At 33.8% G+C, this 18,631-nt stretch overlaps 2 protein-coding genes across 2 annotated transcripts; both read right to left on the bottom strand.

The window, feature by feature from the left end:
- Positions 1–9,583: 9,583 nt before the first annotated feature.
- Positions 9,584–14,326, bottom strand: LOC103852714 (probable serine/threonine-protein kinase At1g09600). The gene is made up of 7 exons (XM_009129615.3): positions 12,361–14,326; positions 11,997–12,281; positions 11,450–11,767; positions 10,834–11,061; positions 10,650–10,750; positions 10,199–10,574; positions 9,584–10,130 (listed from the first exon to the last, which is right to left on the bottom strand). The coding sequence occupies exons 1-7, from the start codon at positions 12,802–12,804 to the stop codon at positions 9,942–9,944; spliced, it is 1,941 nt and encodes a 646-aa protein (XP_009127863.1). The 5' UTR covers positions 12,805–14,326; the 3' UTR covers positions 9,584–9,941.
- On the bottom strand, positions 14,250–15,457 carry LOC103852715 (ethylene-responsive transcription factor ERF020-like). The gene has a single exon (XM_009129616.3). The coding sequence runs from the start codon at positions 14,838–14,840 to the stop codon at positions 14,394–14,396; it is 447 nt and encodes a 148-aa protein (XP_009127864.1). The 5' UTR covers positions 14,841–15,457; the 3' UTR covers positions 14,250–14,393.
- Positions 15,458–18,631: the final 3,174 nt, after the last annotated feature.

Below are 18,631 nucleotides of genomic sequence, written 5' to 3' on the forward strand. Positions count from 1 at the left end.
CCGTCGGCAGGATTTCAACTATAAATACAAGCACCCCTCTTCCTCTTCATTCACACCATATCTTCATCCTCCCTCTCACTTTCTTTACACACGAATTTGATTCATAAAAAACATGTCTTCTTCAAATTATTTTCGTTCTTGGATCGATCGACCTCATTTGGATCCGAACACGAGATTGCTTACGGAAGAATACCAACAAGGTATAACCGAATTCATGGGGTTAGTTCACCGACAACCGGAAGCAAAAACAGGTATGTTAAGATGTCCTTGCTCTAATTGTAAAAATAAAAAAGTTATTAAAGAATGGGATGTTTGGACTCATTTATATTTGAGTGGGTTTACACGAAGTTACAAAATTTGGTATCATCATGGAGAAACTGATTATGAACTTGGTAGTACTAGCGAACCTCAGCCAGCGGTTAGATTAGAAGATCCAATTAGAACGGATGTAGATTACGGTGTAGGTACTGAGCAGATGGTAAATGATCATTTTAGAGGGGAAGATTTACCCAATGCCGAAGCTAAGAGATTTTATGATATGTTGGATGCTGGAAAGCAACCATTGTACGAAGGTTGCAGAGATGGTCATTCAGCTTTATCATCTGCTACAAGATTGATGGGCATTAAGACGGATTATAATTTGGCTGAAGACTGTGTGGATGCGATTGCTGATTATGTAAAAGGTATTCTACCCGAAGATAATGTAGCTCCTGGCTCATACTACGAGGTTCAGAAACTCGTAGCTGGTCTTGGTTTATCGTATCAGGTAATAGATGTATGCAGAGACAACTGCATGATTTATTGGAGGGCGGATGAACAGCGGGTTTCATGCAAATTTTGTGGGAAGCCTCGTTATAAAGATACGAGTGGAAGAGTTCCAGTACCATATAAAAGGATGTGGTATTTGGCTTTGACGGAAAGGTTGCAGAGGCTGTATCTGTCTGAACGCACAGCGCAACCAATGAGATGGCATGCGGAGCACTCAACAGATGGTGAGATCAGACATCCTTCAGATGCAAAAGCGTGGAAGCATTTCCAATCAAAGTATCCCGACTTTGCGTATGAGAGAAGAAATGTCTACCTTGGATTATGTACTGATGGTTTCAGCCCGTTTGGCAAGAGTGGAAGACAGTATTCTCTATGGCCAGTCATTCTTACACCATACAACCTACCCCCAAACTTGTGCTTGCGACGAGAGTTTTTGTTTCTCTCGATTCTCGTTCCCGGACCAGAGCATCCTAAGAGATCACTTGATGTGTTTCTTCAGCCACTAATATATGAGTTGCAACAACTATGGACTCAAGGTGCTGAAACATACGATGTTTCGTATAAAGAAAACTTTCAAATGCGGGCAGTACTAATGTGGACAATAAGTGATTTTCCAGCATATGGTATGTTATCTGGATGGACAACGCATGGAAGGCTATCATGTCCATATTGTCAAGATAACACTGATGCTTTCCAACTAAAACACGGAAGGAAAACGTGTTGGTTTGACTGTCACAGGAGATTTCTACCACCAGATCATCCATATCGTAGAAGTAGGAATTTGTTTACGAAGAACAAGAGGGTGTTTGACAGTCCACCTCCGGAAATTCGTGGGAAAGATTTGAAGACACAACTTAGAGATTTTGGTGCAGAAAGGACGCCAGACGTCGGTGGACATGACATTTTCCGGTAGATGGTGTTGGAAACCTACATAACTGGCACAAAAAAAGTATTTTTTGGGATCTGCCATACTGGGAGGATCATCTACTAAGGCATAATTTAGATGTCATGCATATCGAGAAGAACTTTTTTGACAATCTCATGAACACGATCCTTAATGTTCAAGGTAAAACAAAGGATAATTTGAAGTCAAGACTGGATTTAGTCGATATATGTGCTCGTTCAGAACTTCATGTTGATGAGAGTGGTAGGGCTCCTTTTCCCATATACCGACTTGATGCAGCGGGAAAGGATGCGTTCTTTGATTGGATTTCAAACGATGTGGAATTTCCAGACGGTTACGCATCTAATTTGCGTAACTGTATCGACAGAAAGGAAGGAAAGTTTACTGGCTTGAAAAGCCATGATTGCCATGTAATGATGCAGCGTCTCCTTCCGTTTGCCTTCAAGGAACTATTACCACGAAATGTTCATGAAGCAATTGCAGGGATAAGTGGTTTCTTCCGCGATTTATGCACAAGATCAGTGACTCTTGAAGGTATTGAAAATTTGAAGACTAACATAGCTGTGATTCAGTGCAACCTTGAGAAGATATTTCCTCCCTCATTTTTTGATGTTATGGAGCATCTTGTTATTCACCTGGTAAGAGAATTGGAACTTGGTGGTCCTGTGCAGTATAGATGGATGTATCTGTATGAGCGGTATATGTTCCATTTGAAGAAGATGGTGAAAAATTTAAGTAGGGTGGAAGGGTCTATAGTCGCACAGATGATCAATGAAGAAACTTCAAACTTTGCCGAGTACTACTTTCCAGCAGAAGTTCAGACCAAAAACAGAAGACCTGCTCGGCATGATGATAGAGGCGAACGGGCAACATATCATTGGAAGGTTCCAGACATTTTCACAGACGTTGGACGACTTAGCGGAAAACCAAAGGACCGTCGACTTACTGATCAGGAGCGCAGTCATTTGCAAACATATTTACTCACCAACTGCGAAGATGTTCTTCAATATGAAAGGATTTTCATGGCAGAAAAGCGGTTAGAATATAGATACGCCACAGAGGACGAACTAGAAGAAATGAAGCAGAGAGAATTTGGTGGATGGATGTTTACTTATGTGAGTGATGGTTTGGCCAGAGGCGAAACATTTGACGATTGGATACGCGAGATGGTCGTTGGACCAAACTTTGTTGTGAAGTCATATCCGAGATTTTGTACTCGAGGATATGCATTCACAACTCAGAAGAGGAGACGTTCGAGTACGACTTACGATGCTGGTGTTTGTTCTGCATCAGGAGATGATGTATACTACGGACACATAAATGAGATTTTAGAAATCAAGTATTTGGGCATGGTTGGATTGCGCTGTACTGTTTTCTATTGTGACTGGCACGACAACACTCCAGATCGAGGTGTGAGAACAGATGCATTTGGTGTTACATCAGTAAATTCAAGACGGAAGCTGCAATATTATGATCCTTTCATTCTTGCTTCTCAGGCCGATCAGGTTTGTTATATCAAGTACCCCCGGGTAAGGAACAGAGATGATCCATGGGTTACTGTTACAAGACTCAACCCGAGAGGCCGAGTTCAGGGAAGTTCTGAGCTGGAAGACCCACTACAACCAAGCACATCCGGCAACTTAAGTGCAGCAGAAGATTTAGGTGGAGTTGGCCTTGTAGTCGATTTAACTGACTTCGGAGAAGAAGCCGCCGTTCACGTAGATGATGAACCAGTGATTGGAGAGTTTCACCAAGATCCAGATTCAGATTCATCTGGTGATGACGACTCGGAAACAGACTAGCGTCGACTTTTTTTTTTTTTTAAAAAAAAAAAAAAAAAAAAGAAAAGAAAAGGAAAAGAAAAAAAAAGAAAAAAAAAGAAAGATGAAAAAATTGAATTCATTCAAAAAAAAAAAAGAAGGAAGAAGAAGCTTATCTTGTTTACCTATTTACAATTTTTTTTTGTATTCATCTTCGTGCTTTTTAGGCTTTTTATTTAATTTATTTGTAAAATATTATTTTAATGAAAATAAAAATTATAAATGAAATATCTTTATTTATTGATCTTATTTATACAAATGCTAAATAAGTATCTTAATTAATAACTATAAATGATATATTTTTAAAATATTTTTTTCAAAATTTGATATAATTTAACTTCAGTTATTAGTAAATGATATAAATAATTAAGATCAATTATTTAAATTGATGTCAATGCTAACATCATTTTAAAAGACTGATGTAATAGTTAATATCATTTTTTTGTAACCGATACATAATGATATCATTAACAATAATTGATGTAAATATTTATTATTTTTACATCATTTATTGATAAATTGATACAAATTATTTGCATCACCACTTTCAGAGTCATTTATTTAAATGATGCAAAATATTTTTACATCATTTATAACTAATGCAAAAATATAAAATAAATGATGCTAAATGACTTTTTTTTTGTAGTGCAACAAGAAGACCGGCCAGATTGATGATGGTCTTGTGAGGGACGTGGTCGACCTGGTCCAAACTCAGGTGTATGACGAAGTGTCTCAGCTTCAAACCGATGATGACGATTCGACGGCCTCGACCAACTTGTCTCGGGTTCGAATCAACGAAATCGTTGAATCGGTAAGTTTTTTTTTTTTTAAAGTTCAATTTAATTATTTCTTGATTTTTATTTTATCATCAATTTAAATTATCTAAACTTGGTTATTTATATTTCAGTCGGTTCCAAAGAAAAAGGGACGTTTGGTCGGTTTGGGTCGTCGCTCCCGGTCGGCTGCCCTTCTTCTGCACCACATGCGTATGTTGATCCAGAAGTTCTTACGGCTCAGCTGAAGGACAAGGATGATCGGATATCTGCGTTGGAGACTCAGATGGCAGCTCAACAGGCGGGCTATGAGACCCAGAAGAGGCTGAACGAGCAGATGATGGAGATGATGAAGAGGATGTACCCGAACGAGACGTTCCCGAACATTCAAGACCCGTAGTTTTTTTTTTTCCAAAAACTCTGAATGTTTTATTTAAATTTGAATATTATCTACTATGTTTTATTTTATGTTTTATTCAATTTTAATTTTAAATTTTAAAAATTTTAATTTTTAAAAATAAAATTAATTTAAAAAAAAAAAAAATTTTAAAAAAATAAATTTTTTCAAAATTCCGAGGGAATGGAGTTCCTCGGAAAATTCCGAGAAACTCCACTCCCTCGGAATTTTCCGAGGGAGAGGAGTTTCTCGGAAAAGTACGAGGAACAAATGTTCCTCGGTATTTTCCGATAAACATTCCGAGGAATATTTCGTCGAAACTTCTGAGGATTGGGCCATCGGAATTCCCTCGGTATTTTCCGAGAAACCTTCCGACGAACTTCGTGTCCTCGGAGTATCCTCGGAATTTTGTTTCCTCGGAATTCCGTCGGAAAATTCCGACGGAATTCCGAGGAATTATGAATTTCCGAGGAGTTATTTCCGAGGACTTTTTTCGTCGGTATGTCCTCGGAATAGCGTTATTCCGACGACATACCGACGATTTTTTCCCTCAGTATCCCGATGTTTTCTTGTAGTGAAGCATTTAGACTCAACCTTCAAATTAGTAGATCAAGATTCAAGATGCTAAAACATACATATACAACCATCATTTTGAGTTAAAAGAGCCATATTTGTTACTTTTTATGCTCGCTTCTTCGGCATAATTGGTCTTCAAGATTGTCTGGCCTTGGAAGGTTCATTGAGAATATCGACGATTAAAATGCAACGTTTCTCCACGATTGGAAAGTAAGTCCGGTGACTCGAAGCTTGTTCTTCAGTGGAATGGGAAGCAACGACTGTCTAAACAGTTACTTGATAAAAAACAAAAAAAAGAACAGTTACTTGATGCCCAATTTTCCTACCCCTAGCCAATTCAAAGCTGAACGTTTCGGCGATATATTGGTTCAACATACACCAATCAGCTCATTGTAATACAAAAATACTAAAAAAAAAAGGAAAAATACTTAATTAAGCAAGAAGCTAAAATGTAATCATAACTTTGTTGTTTTTTGGTAATGGAGAGACTTTTTATAATCTTGATGGTAGGAGAACTTGACTTGGACGAATGGGATGCTTAATGCATTCCAAGTATTAGCTCAATAAACCTACGGTAAATGCAGGGAAGAAGTGAACCAACTTGTTCTTCCGTTCAACACAAACGTCACAACAATCATCTTTGATCTCAACCAGAATCTCCCGGTGCTAAATTCATTTACCTCGATATAGCTCATATTTTCGACGAGATCATCGCTAACCCAGCGAGTTATGGTAATTAGCAAATGTTAGGCTACCAACTCTTGAACCGATAACTAATTATGGTTGTGTTGGTTTTGTAGGATTTACTACTTTGGACAAGGGATGTTGTGGGATAGGACGGAACAGAGGACATATATCACTTGTCTTCCCCTATGAGACACCTTGTCCTAACAAAATTTAAAAGTTGCTCTTGTAACGTTTTTGAGTTTCGATAATATCAAAAGGTTTGAGACTGAGGGTATGACTGGTTTTTCCGGTACCACCCGCAAACGCAGCTTTTGCGGTTGGTAGCGGTTGTTGGCGTTTTGCAACAATCGCTCAAACCAATTCAAACTGCTCCAAATCGCTCTGAACCTCATAAATTCAAAAGCTGGTTCCAGCTAGCGGTTGCGGGAGGATAAACAAAATTTCTTTTTTTTTTCCAAAACAATATAAATACAAAAAATAAAAATATTCAATAAAAAAATTAAATTAGAATTATAAAAATGCTAAAATATATCTATTATATTTTAATTAATATTATAAAACTTTAAAATAAAAATATTTTCTATAATTTAAAAAAATTTAAAGTATAACTTCTAAATATAACTTTTATATTTATTATAATATTATTATTTTTGATATTTTTATAATTGTATAAAATGTAAATATTGTTAATTTATTATTTAACCGCTGCTGCATTTGGTAGTTAACCAGTCATAAGTATCCCGCATCCGCACCAATTTCTAACCGCAGAACCAGTCGTACAAATCTCTTAAAACCGCTAAAAACCGCAACCACCCGCATCCGCAAACTCCTGCAACCGCAACCGCAACTGCTGCGGTTGAACCAGTCAGACCCTGAGTCATGTCATTTTCCTTATGAACCTTTTTGAAAACGTCAAATTTAATCACCAACGGTCCAACTCATATCTGTAAGGAAGATCAGTGAAATGGGCCACAGAGAAACCAATCAAGCAAAAGGTCCAACTCAAGAGAATCAGAATAAGACAAAAGACAGAGCGACGGGAAGGAGCTCGAGTACGGTAAAGGAAACGCTCCTACTCCATAACAGATTTGATGCTTTAGGTGACTCACATATTACAGTTGTGACCTAACGTCTAGATTGTTCTGAGTGTTTGTATAAAGAGAGGTGATGTGAGGAGCAATCTAGACGTTAGGTAGAGTCACCTAAAGCATCAAATCTGTTACGGAGTAGGAGCGTCTCCTTTAGCAAAGTTGGCCCATCGATCTTTGTCCGAGTATTCCGAGATTACATCATCTCAAGGAAGCGTATTAGACACAAAATGTCCCACATCGAATGTTGGAAAGGATCCTTAATAATATGTAAAATAGATGGACCATTTTACTTATCACCAATTGGTTTTAGGTTGGAAGCCCATCTAGCTTAACACTACGCCGTCTCCAATACCACTCCCCAGCAAACACTCTCCGAAATCTCCGTCACCAAGAAGGTACACAGAAGACTAACAAAACAACATGCAATGGTTTATATTACTGTATAGTGTAACATAACACTGCATCAGGTCTTAGACAAGACATAGCCGTGCAATTTTCTCGTATTTGGTCTTGGCCACGACAGTTTGATGTGGGCGTTCCTGAACCACCAAGGAAGAACAATCTTCTTAGACGAGGACGTGTCATGGATCCACATGCAAGATCGCTGAGAAGTTCCCGTCTCTTGAATCGTACCACATACAGTACAATACTAAAGTAACCATGCCCGCCGGCTCTGGACTATATATAGTTTATTACCGCTGAAGGAAGCGCGTTGGTAAATGTCCTTCTGTTTTGTGTTTTCTTCAAAAAATAAAATATAAGGAAATGTATTTTTTTTAGTACAAAATATGTATAGAGAAGAGAAACAAAACAGAAGAGTAATTACTAGTTAATGATGATTAGAGTGGTGAAGAGTTTAAACAGAGAGGTAATTAGGGTGGAAGTGATTACTGATTACTTGGATGCTAGGAAAGTGAGTATGGTCTTTTGAACGAGTTTGCAAATCCAACGACTCTGGTCTCTTCCTAATTCCTTACGTTCAGATCTTTTCTTCGTCAGTTTTATCAGCCACATTTCTAGCCTTATTCGTCCCGATGTTCCAGCGTTCCCACAATTCAACAGAGAAATTCAAAGAAAATTCATATAAGAAAACACTTAAAAGTCCACAAATCGTATAACAATCTAAAAGGAATATTACACAGCTTAAAACAAATTTAATACATTATAAAAAATATAAACAATAAGCAAAATCCATACTCTTTTTGTTAAAAACATCAATATTAAAAATACTAGATTATGAAAGTGTTCATAGTGCCTCAACGCATAGCCCCAAAAAGATTAAAGATTATTAGTAAGTCGGTCTAAGCAATTACCAACTATACCAATATACTTAATATATTTAGTATAATATATTAAATATTATGATTTATAATTATTTTCATATGATTTTGTACTATAATATATCAATTATTATAATTTATAACAAAAAACTATTCATTATTTATTAATTATTATTATTATTATGTTTTAATTATTTGAACGGCATATAAAGTAATCGCCACCATACTAAGGGTCTGACTGGTTCAACCGCAGCAGTCGCGATTGCGGTTACGGGAGTTTGCGGATGCGGGTGGTTGCGGTTTCTAGCGGTTTTAAAAGATTTGTACGATTGGTTCTGCGGTTAGAAATTGGTGCGTTTGCGGGATACTTATGACTGGTTAACTACCAAATGCAGCAGCGGTTAAATAATAAATTAACAATATTTACATTTTATACAATTATAAAAATATAAAAAATAATAATATTATAATAAATATAAAAGTTATATTTAGAAAGTTATACTTTAAATTTTTTAAAAATTATAGAAAATATTTTTATTTAAAAGTTTTATAATATTAATTAAAATATAATAGATATATTTTAGCATTTTTATAATTCTAATTTAATTTTTTTATTGAATATTTTTATTTTTGTATTTATATTGTTTTGGAAAAAAAAGAAATTTTTCTATCCTCCCGCAACCGCAAACGCTAGCTGGAACCAGCTTTTGAATTTATGAGGTTCAGAGCGATTTGGAGCGGTTTGGAGCGGTTTGATCGATTGTTAAAACGCCAACAATCGCTACCAACCGCAAAAGCTGCGTTTGCGGGTGGTAGCGGGAAAACCAGTCATACCCTAAAAAGCCTACAGCCTAGGAACCGCATAAGCCGCCACAGAACAATTACCTAATTTGCAAAAAAAAAAGAAGACTGATACTTATATTTGATTTTGACATTTTGTTAAACTATGCATTGAATTACAGTTTTGGTATTTTTTTATAAATGAATTTACTTTGTAAAATGGTATTTTTTTGAAAAACAAATTAGGAAATGGAAACGTATTATAAGCGTATATCCAAATATAAATATATAAAAATGATTTTATAAAAATTAATGACTAAAAACATATGCAAGATTTCGTATAAAAAACTATTGTGTACAAAAATAATTTTATAGTATTATTTTAATATTTACATATTTTTATTCTCTCTCTATTTTAATACTATTGATTTTTAGATTTATATAAAATAAAAATATAATTTTATATTTCTTACTTATTTATAACTTTATAATTTTAAAAAGGAAAAGAGATTCTGAAAGCTTATTTTGGAAATTAGATTCCAAAAGTTACAGCAAGTTTCCGATTCCGAATTGAGAAACACGTTAGATGAAAACCTAGTAAAATACAAAATAAATAAAAGATCCTAAGAGAATTGAATACCAATACATGTTTGCTCGACTCTCCACTCAGTATGATCCCTTGTGCGTATGTACAAAATGAAGTTTGACAATATATTGTGTGGTCAATCTCGTTGGCCTAAGATAACAAGCTCACTATACATTACACTGCATCAATCCCTTGCTTCACGCACAGAAGGGGCAAAACATGTGCGTTATTGTTTGAATTTTCTTCTTCTTGTTCCTTCTTCTTTCGCTTTCTCTTTAGCTACCGAGCATCTCTTCCTGTGTAACGCTGCTGCTGCCTTGTTTTATTAGATGTAGACTTTTCCACACGGGCTTTGCGGACAGCTTGTTGGATCTGCTTCTCGTGCTCTTTGAGCATTTCTTCAAGATTTCCACCAGGAGGCATCAACGGTCCTGAGTAATGGATTCTGTTCTTCCTTGGTGCGTTTCCCTGGCACACACGAAAAGGTTAAGGTACGCAACATAGACTAGAGTGGGTAAAACAAGAAAGAGGCTTACGGTTGAGTAATCTCTTTTGGAAGCTCTTCTAGAAGAATCACCAGACAAGTTTCCTGTTTGTGATATCCTAGACTTCAGCTCTGCATTAGTTTGCCTTTTGATGCTCCCACCACCTCTGTTCCATTCTGTATTAGCAACACTTGGATGAACCATAGAAAAAGCATGAGCGTAACCATTCTGCTGGATCCCTCTTCTTGGTGGTTCAATCCTAAACCCGGTGCCACCTTCCTCGTCTGTTTTGAACTTATGGCTGATGCATGTGACTTTAGACTGCCCTCTGTCCATAAACTCAGGTGTCTGTGAAGTTTTAAGATCTTTTGGTCGTCCTCTTGTCACAGTCTCTCCCCCTCTTCTCTTGTTATCCTCTGCCCTTAGTCTGCCACAGAAAGATTCATGAGTAAAACCCTAAACCCTAGAAAGAGAAAGAACAGTGGATCAAAAGATTCCTTACTTTCTTGCTTCTTCGTTGCGAAGCTTAGCGTCAAGTTCCTTGCTCGGTGGGTATCTAGGTAAGCTTGATGGATTAGCAGGAAGTGGCTCCATGGTGAAGAACTGAAGAGAAGAAAACTGATCATGAGAATGAGTCTAATAACTTGTTCAAGAAACATGCTCTAGGGTTAGTTTCAATATATTACTTCGCTTCTCAAGGAAGAAACAGCTGATCCACGTTTCTCAGGTTCTATTGCCAGTAGCTTATTGATGAGGGTCATAGCTGATGCAGGGAAATGACTAAAGGTTTCAGCAAGAACAGGTTTGTAAGGGTGACTAGGTTTAAAAATTGTTGCAAGTGGCAGAGTTGCTCTTTTCCAGTAATCTTCTGAGGGTGAACCACATAGCTTAAAGATCTTGTGCATCTGCTCCACCTGAGAAGCAAAGATGATATGTATCTCACCTGACGTTTTCTATAAGATAGAGGTTATGAATAAATCTGAGTAGAGAGTGTTCTGGATTATAAAGTCAGTGCTAAAAATATGTTTCTAAATAAGCTTAAAAATAGTTTTATAATAGAGCAACATCTAAATCTAAACTATAAGTACCAAAGTCACATTCATTGTAAGAAAAGTTTTTTTTTCTGTTTGAATAAATTTAACATTCTTTCAAAAATAATATGTTCCTAAAGGATTTAAGCGGTCAAAGGTTCAAAGTTATGAGAGGTCTGCTCACTGGCCTACGGACGTACGAGTCCATAACCTCCTAATCATTAAAAAATGTTATTAAGAAACTAAAACATGTATAAGAGAGTTGGATTACTTCTGTGCGTCCTGGCATAATAGGCTTTCCAGCAAAGAGCTCAGCGAGAATGCAGCCGGCACTCCACAGGTCTATAGCTGGTCCATACTCAGTCGCACCGAGCAACAGCTCAGGCGCTCTGTACCATAAGGTTACAACTCGGCTTGTCAACTGTACATCTCCATTACCACGGTAAAAATTTGCCAATCCGAAGTCACCAATCTTCAAAACACCTTCGTTGTTAATCAAGAGATTAGATCCCTTGATATCACGGTGGAGGATTCCTCGTCTGTGGCAATGTTCAAGACCACGAAACAGCTGTTGCATATAGCACTTGATCTGAAAATAAAGTAAGACTCAAGTAAATACTTTATGTTAAGTTTCATGAATTTCCAATTTAAAACTAATTAGCGGTAAAATGACTGACTCAAATCCTTTATATATTATTTATGTCTGTCCCATTAAAACTCTCGATGTGAGAGTTTACATTCTTTAGAGATTAAGAATCTCAGTATTCTCTTCTCATGTTCCAAAATTTCAAGTCTATTGCAAAACAAATATGTAATACCTGAGATTCAGAGAATTTTATTCCAGGAGAAGCGGCTAGACCTGCGAGATCGTGTTCCATGTACTCAAAAACAAGGTAGAGACTACTTGAGAGTCTAGAGGTGACTAGACCTTCAAGCTTCATAACATTGGGGTGATCAAGCTTACGAAGAATGAGAATCTCCCTAGCCATAAACCGGACACTCTCTGGGTCCATATTCACAAACCGAACTTTCTTCATCGCCACGATCTTTCCCGTTTCCAGGTCTCTGGCTTTGTACACGCTGCTGTAAGTCCCCTGTCCAATCTGTAAACATAAACTGCTATTTTAGGGCAAAAATATCATTTCTTGCATTACACGGATCCAGGAAAAATGATGAACTTACTTTGTCTAACTTCTCATAAGAATCTGCGCAGCGAGGAACCCATCCTTTGATAGCTTCTCCAGCTACAGAAGCTAACCAAGACGGCCATTCTCCGCTAGTGGGTTCCGTTTTAGTTCCGATCAAACGCCCTGGCTGCTGTTGGTGTTGCACTACCGGCATAGCCGTGACTCTCCTGGTCGGAGCTCCCACAGTAACCGCTTTCTTGGTGCTGCTTCGATCAGATGATGTGGAGGGACGACGCACCACTGGATAACCATTAGCCACGACGGTGATGGAAGCTGCAGAAGTCTGACGTCTGAAAGATCCTACTTCCTTTTTGGATAAAGAGGACGAGGAAGACGGAGGATGAGGCATAAGATGCATGATGGAATTGCTTGAATCCATTAGCTCATTATTGGCAACGGCGGCGTTTGAAGAACGCGCGGTGGCGCAAATGCAACCCATCACAAACAAACAATCATTCAAACACCGAAGTAATATATGGAAACAAAAACAAACTTAGTTTTGCCCATTTACTTTATCTACTTCTCGGAGACCAAAACTCTTTTTCTTCTTGTCTCTCTCACGTTTTGTTGCGATAGATAAGTAGAACGTGCGTGCCACTCAATGTCTTTTTTGTCAACACAATAACCTGACACTTCATGTCTTAACTGAGTCTCATTAATTTTGTCCAATGGGCCCATTTCCATTTGCAAAGCCTGACAACTATTTCTGCTGTGTCAAATCAACATTTTTTGTCGCCTTGTTCTTCTGGTGTCAACTACATGAGCAACAGAGCAATACTCCTAGGAACTATCGCTTCGACAAGACAAACAATTTTTTTGTCGTGATTTGTTTCACACTTTGGGTTTGCGTGTACAAGTGTTCTATAGATTTCGGCCTGTCAAGTACTATAATGACATCATTATTAATATTAGACCTTGCAATTTAGATATTTCATACCAGACATTTCAGAATCTTAGTTTAAAACTTTTCAAATATTTGGAGCTGTAATTTTATGTGGTCAAAAGTAGGACTAGTTTCAAATCTGATCACAATATTATTATTTTTATCTAGAATAGGTGACGTAATAAATTGCAAATATATAATATATAATATATCTAATATATAAGATATAATATATATACATATATAATGTGAATTAGCTAGTAAAAATGATTACGAGAATGACTCAATTCACTTTAACAAATTATGAAAATTGGAATTTTTTGAATTTTAATGATTTAAGGTGAACTAGAAAAACTGTTATGGTACTATAATGCAATTTATCTAAGATTATAGGACTTAAATATTTGTATTTTTTTAACTAAACGTTATCAAAAAAATTGAAGTCACTAAAATATTCATTAAAATATTAGATTCTGATATTTTAAAAAAGTTAAGTTTGAATAGTGTGTCATTTTAATACAAATCAATTTAAATACACCCTTTTGGAGATATTTGTATACAGATAGATCATATTTTCTCAAGAACTTAATAAAAACTGAATAATAGTGTTAGCTTAAACAACCTAGTTATATGAAAAACAAGGAAAACATCCTAGAACCAAAATTATTTATATATACTAAATAAAATATGATATATTTATAATATCAATATGAATAAAATGAAAATATAATCATAATCATGCTTTCCTCATTTTAACTTTCCTCATTTTTAGCAAACAAATTAATGACATGAAAGAATCAACCTGGGTTATTAATTATGGGTGCACAACCTAAGTTTTATCATATAATCTAACAGATTTTACTTTACTATTCTAATATCTCGACTCCATGTAGTCTGTTGGCTTTAATATCTTGGATCACTCATTGAATATAGAGGAACTTAATTTAAATTTACACATAACCAAACAAACAAATTTGTAACGGAATTATGAATTAACCGTGTAACGTATAAAAGAATTTGTTTTTTTTATTGATGAAAACTACATCATGAAAAAAGAAGCATGCGAAATGAAAACTCACGTTGGGAAATAAAAGAAGTAAAAAAAATTGTATTCACATCCAATATTAATTGCTAACATAAGGTGCTCACATGCGATCGTCATCCAGTAGATAATCGTACACGGAGATGCTCAACGCTTCCCTTTCGCTGTATTCCGCCATGTTCGCCGTGGATAATCTATATTCGCCGCCTCCATTCACACCGTCTTTCTTAACGGCGAATCCAGCATCGATGGCCATGCCGGCGTCTGATGCAGCTTTTTGGATGGACTTAGGAGACGTGTAAGATGCGAGGGAAGGTTGAAGCAAATGAGGAAAGTTAAAAACTTCTTCGCCCAGGGAAGATGGTCGGTGCAAGCAGAAAAAAGCAACGTCGTGGGCTACGGCGGCGCCTTCAGCGGTGGAGAAAGAGCCTAACCAGAGGCGTTCACGAGTTCTTGGAACCCTAATCTCCGATACCCATTTTCCCCATTTCCGGCGTCGGATGCCTTTGTACTTGGCCTGATGAGTTTCTCCAGCGTCTCTCGAATCCATTTTGAGTAGATGATCTTGAGAGAAAGGTGTTGAATATAAATACGTTGGAGGAGAAGAAAGTTATATCAGATTACTATTGGTTAGAGGAAAAATAATAATATTAATAATCAAAGGTGCGACCAGGGGAATATGTGATATTGACATGTGGCTGACACAGTTGATGTTTTCTTTTCCAAGTACGATCCGAACCTATGGGCGTTTCTCAACATGTTTAAGTTTACATCGATTATATAGCTATTTGGATAAGCATATGAAATTTCAACATAAAACATAACACAAGTGGTGGATAAAGATGGATCATTCGAGATATTGCGTGATTTATTGAATCTAGTTGCTGGTCTAAAACTGTGTGATTATAATTGATAGGACCCACTCATAAAATCTAACTAGATTTTCACCCACACGGTTGTGCGGGTATATATTCACATATATATATATATATATATATATAGATATTTTTTTTACATAATTATTATCTATTTCAATGTTACTCACATATTTAAATGTTTGTATAATTATGCCAAATATAATAATTTTATAGTTTTCATGCTGTAAATTAAAATCATCACATATTATATATTTGTCCTACTGAATTTGCATTTGATTGCTAAACTAAATTTTTTAATGCATGAAACAACATATATGAAAACAATTTTGTATTTAATTTATTATAATCATGATCCGTAATTCAAATCGCTAGATTTTTTTAGTAATTTTTTAATGTTTATTAATTTTGTATAATAAATTACTGTATATTAAAAAGTTTAAGATAAGTTAAATTTTTATACATGTATTATATAGTTTACTAATATTAACCCGTTCTACCAACATATTATATTTTTAGCATAAATATTTTATATTTATGAAAATAAAATATGTTAACTTATCAATTTAAAATAATTTTATCATATTTTGTTCAATATAACATTTTTATTTTAAAATGATAGATATTATTATAAAATTGATAAAATAGGATATAATTTTATTCTTTTAGTAAAATTTCATTACTAATTACAAAATTAGTTGAAAATATTTATATTCAATTTATGACAATTAAGATCTTATTATAATCTTTTTCAAGAGATTTGTTAGAATTTTAATTTTTAAAAAAAAAAATTAAAAGATATAAAATATATTATGATTAAAGTAGTTAAAAATATTATATATATTATCATTAGTGATATACATTTAATATAAAATTTAAATGATGGTCCAAATAAAAATATCACTCATCAAAAAATCATGATTTTTATTTTATTGGAAAACAAATTTGAAAAAATTAAAATAGAAATAAATATTTATTTCTAACAAAATCTTTAAAAATTATTAGTAAATGTATTTCTAAAATTAATTAATTTCATTTTATTTAAATTTTCGTATATAAACCAAAACTATATTCAATTTTAATTTCTAATTATATTTTATGATAATTTAAATTAAAGCTAACTAATCTTTGAAAGTAAATTTAAAAAGATTCTAAGAAGATTTTAAAAAGATTTTGTTAGAACATTTTAAATGTATTCATTTGTATTTCAAATAAAAAGATAAAGATATTAAAAGATATAATAATGAACTTATGTAAAATATAATATTTTCTAAAAATGGTCCAAACTAAAAAAATTACACATGAAAAGAAGTCATGACTTCTGTTTTAATATATTAGACTAGATTTTGACCCGCGCTTTGAAAGCGCGGGTTATTTTAGATTATAAATAAATTTTGATAAGAAATATTATTTTGTAATTGTTGTAAATTATTATATTACAAAGTTGTATGATATGACATATTTTTGGGTATTCGTTTGAATTTTCGGGTACGTTTTTGTATCAGGTATTTTTTGGGTTTTCGCATATTTTTTGGATTTTTGGGTATTTCAAATCTTTTTCGAGTATTAAATATTCGAACTGATCCGAACCTGTTATGTATTAAAAATACAGGTATTTTACAGGTATTTGAATTATGGATACAAACATAAAAGGAACAATTTAAACTCAAACAAAAAAAATCAAATACCTAATTAGGTCCAAATGTCTAAGATCTGAAGGACTCAAACTCGAAATGAACCGATCTGTACCAACCCGAAAATTCGATGGCCATGCTTATTCTATTTCTCATTATATTTTGTGTGCATTTTATAATAGTTACATTTGTTAAATTGGTAAGACTTGAGATTAATTTACATATTTTAGCTAATTTAATAGTATAGATTTATACTGTTTTTAATATAGTTTTTAAACTTATATTAAATAATAATATTTTTTAATAAACATTTTTTAATATTCTATTGCTATATATTTAAAATGATTACCGTAAGTCTAACCGATAAACCAAGTAATCTAATATGTAATCGGGTATGGTTTTTAAAAATATATATAATTTAAAACCCATAAAAAAACTATTTTTTGAAAATTAAATTAATTATTTTATTGTTTTAAAAATATATTCATATCGTACTATATAACATGATTTTTTTAGCATAAATAAATTATACATAGGAAATTAGTAAAAGTATCATCCCATCATAATATTATATATACTCACAATAGTGAATACATTAAAATTAGTTTTGTGTCCAAAACAAATATTGGAATTGGTTTATTCACCTTATGCAAATATCTATTCTAGCTATAGTAATCTTTGAAAAGAAATAGTTCTAAAGTTAAAAAAAAAAAGTAATTATGTTTTATTTAGGCAAATAAATAATTAATCTTTGCAAATATCATAGTAGCATAATAATTCTTTTATTTATATATCATATCAAAAAACAAAAGCAAGGTAAAAGCATAAATAATTATGTTGTAGTAAAAAGTATATATAGTTATGTTGCTCAAACATATAATACACTATGTGCATCGTGATAGTACTTCTTTCATTGAACTCTAAGAAATAATATAATTCATATATAGTGTATATATTATAATAATAATCGATTAGTTTCGTGAGTTGCCATTTAGTATCAGATTAATTATTGATTGGTTGTAGTGTTTCTTTTAAATTGGTTAATAATGATTAATAAAAATAAATAACGTAATGTTCCTTTTTGGACCAACATAATGTTCCTTATAAATAGGAGTATATATTTTGATTGATTAAGGCAAACATTAAATAAAATATATTATTAATGAAGGGGTCCAACAACTTTTATAAGTAGATTTCTCAAGAATGCTTCCCTTTTAATAGAATACTAGATTTTGACCTGCGCTTTCCAAGCGCGGGGTTGTTGGATTATATTATAATACAAAGTTTTATTATATCGAAAAACATAATTTTTAACAGCTATATAATCTACAAATTAGTTTATTTGAGATTTTATATGTACATTTTTACGTAAGTTTCTTTTCCACATAAGAATTATATCCGGATAAAAAAAAAAACCGAACCGACCCAAAATTATAGGTTTAGTTCAGGTCAAGAGAATATAACATATTGGGTTTTTTTTGACCCGCATGTCTTTGTTTGAGTCCGGATCCTACCGTAGACCCGATCATAAATATGTGTTTATTAGGTATATTTGGATATTTCGAATATTTTTCCGGTATTATGGATATTGTTTTTAAGTTTTTGGTTTACGATTAGAGTTTTGATTTCAGGTAAATTTTTCAAATTAAAAAAAAAATTGGGTGTTTGGATAAAATTTTGGGTATTTTTCAGTTCATCGTGTCAGATTTTGAATAAGATTTTAAAATTTTAGGTATTTGAATATTTTTGGTATTTTTTTGGAGTTTCAAATACTTTTCGTGTTTCGGATATTTTTCAGATTTTTCATATATTTCAAATTCTTTTAGAATCTT

This window comes from Brassica rapa, chromosome A02 (assembly GCF_000309985.2).
Source record: "Brassica rapa cultivar Chiifu-401-42 chromosome A02, CAAS_Brap_v3.01, whole genome shotgun sequence".
Taxonomy (NCBI): Eukaryota; Viridiplantae; Streptophyta; class Magnoliopsida; order Brassicales; family Brassicaceae; genus Brassica; species Brassica rapa.

Bases quoted from the DNA above. Each gene is read 5' to 3' on its own strand.
- LOC103852714 (XM_009129615.3), bottom strand. From the start codon at position 12,804: ATGGGTTGCATTTGCGCCACCGCGCGTTCTTCAAACGCCGCCGTTGCC. The intron at 12,282-12,360 runs GTAAGTTCATCA...TTATGTTTACAG, and splicing joins CTTATGAGAAGTTAGACAAA to ATTGGACAGGGGACTTACAG. The intron at 10,575-10,649 runs GTAAGGAATCTT...TTTCTGTGGCAG, and splicing joins CGCAACGAAGAAGCAAGAAA to ACTAAGGGCAGAGGATAACA.
- LOC103852715 (XM_009129616.3), bottom strand. From the start codon at position 14,840: ATGGATTCGAGAGACGCTGGAGAAACTCATCAGGCCAAGTACAAAGGC.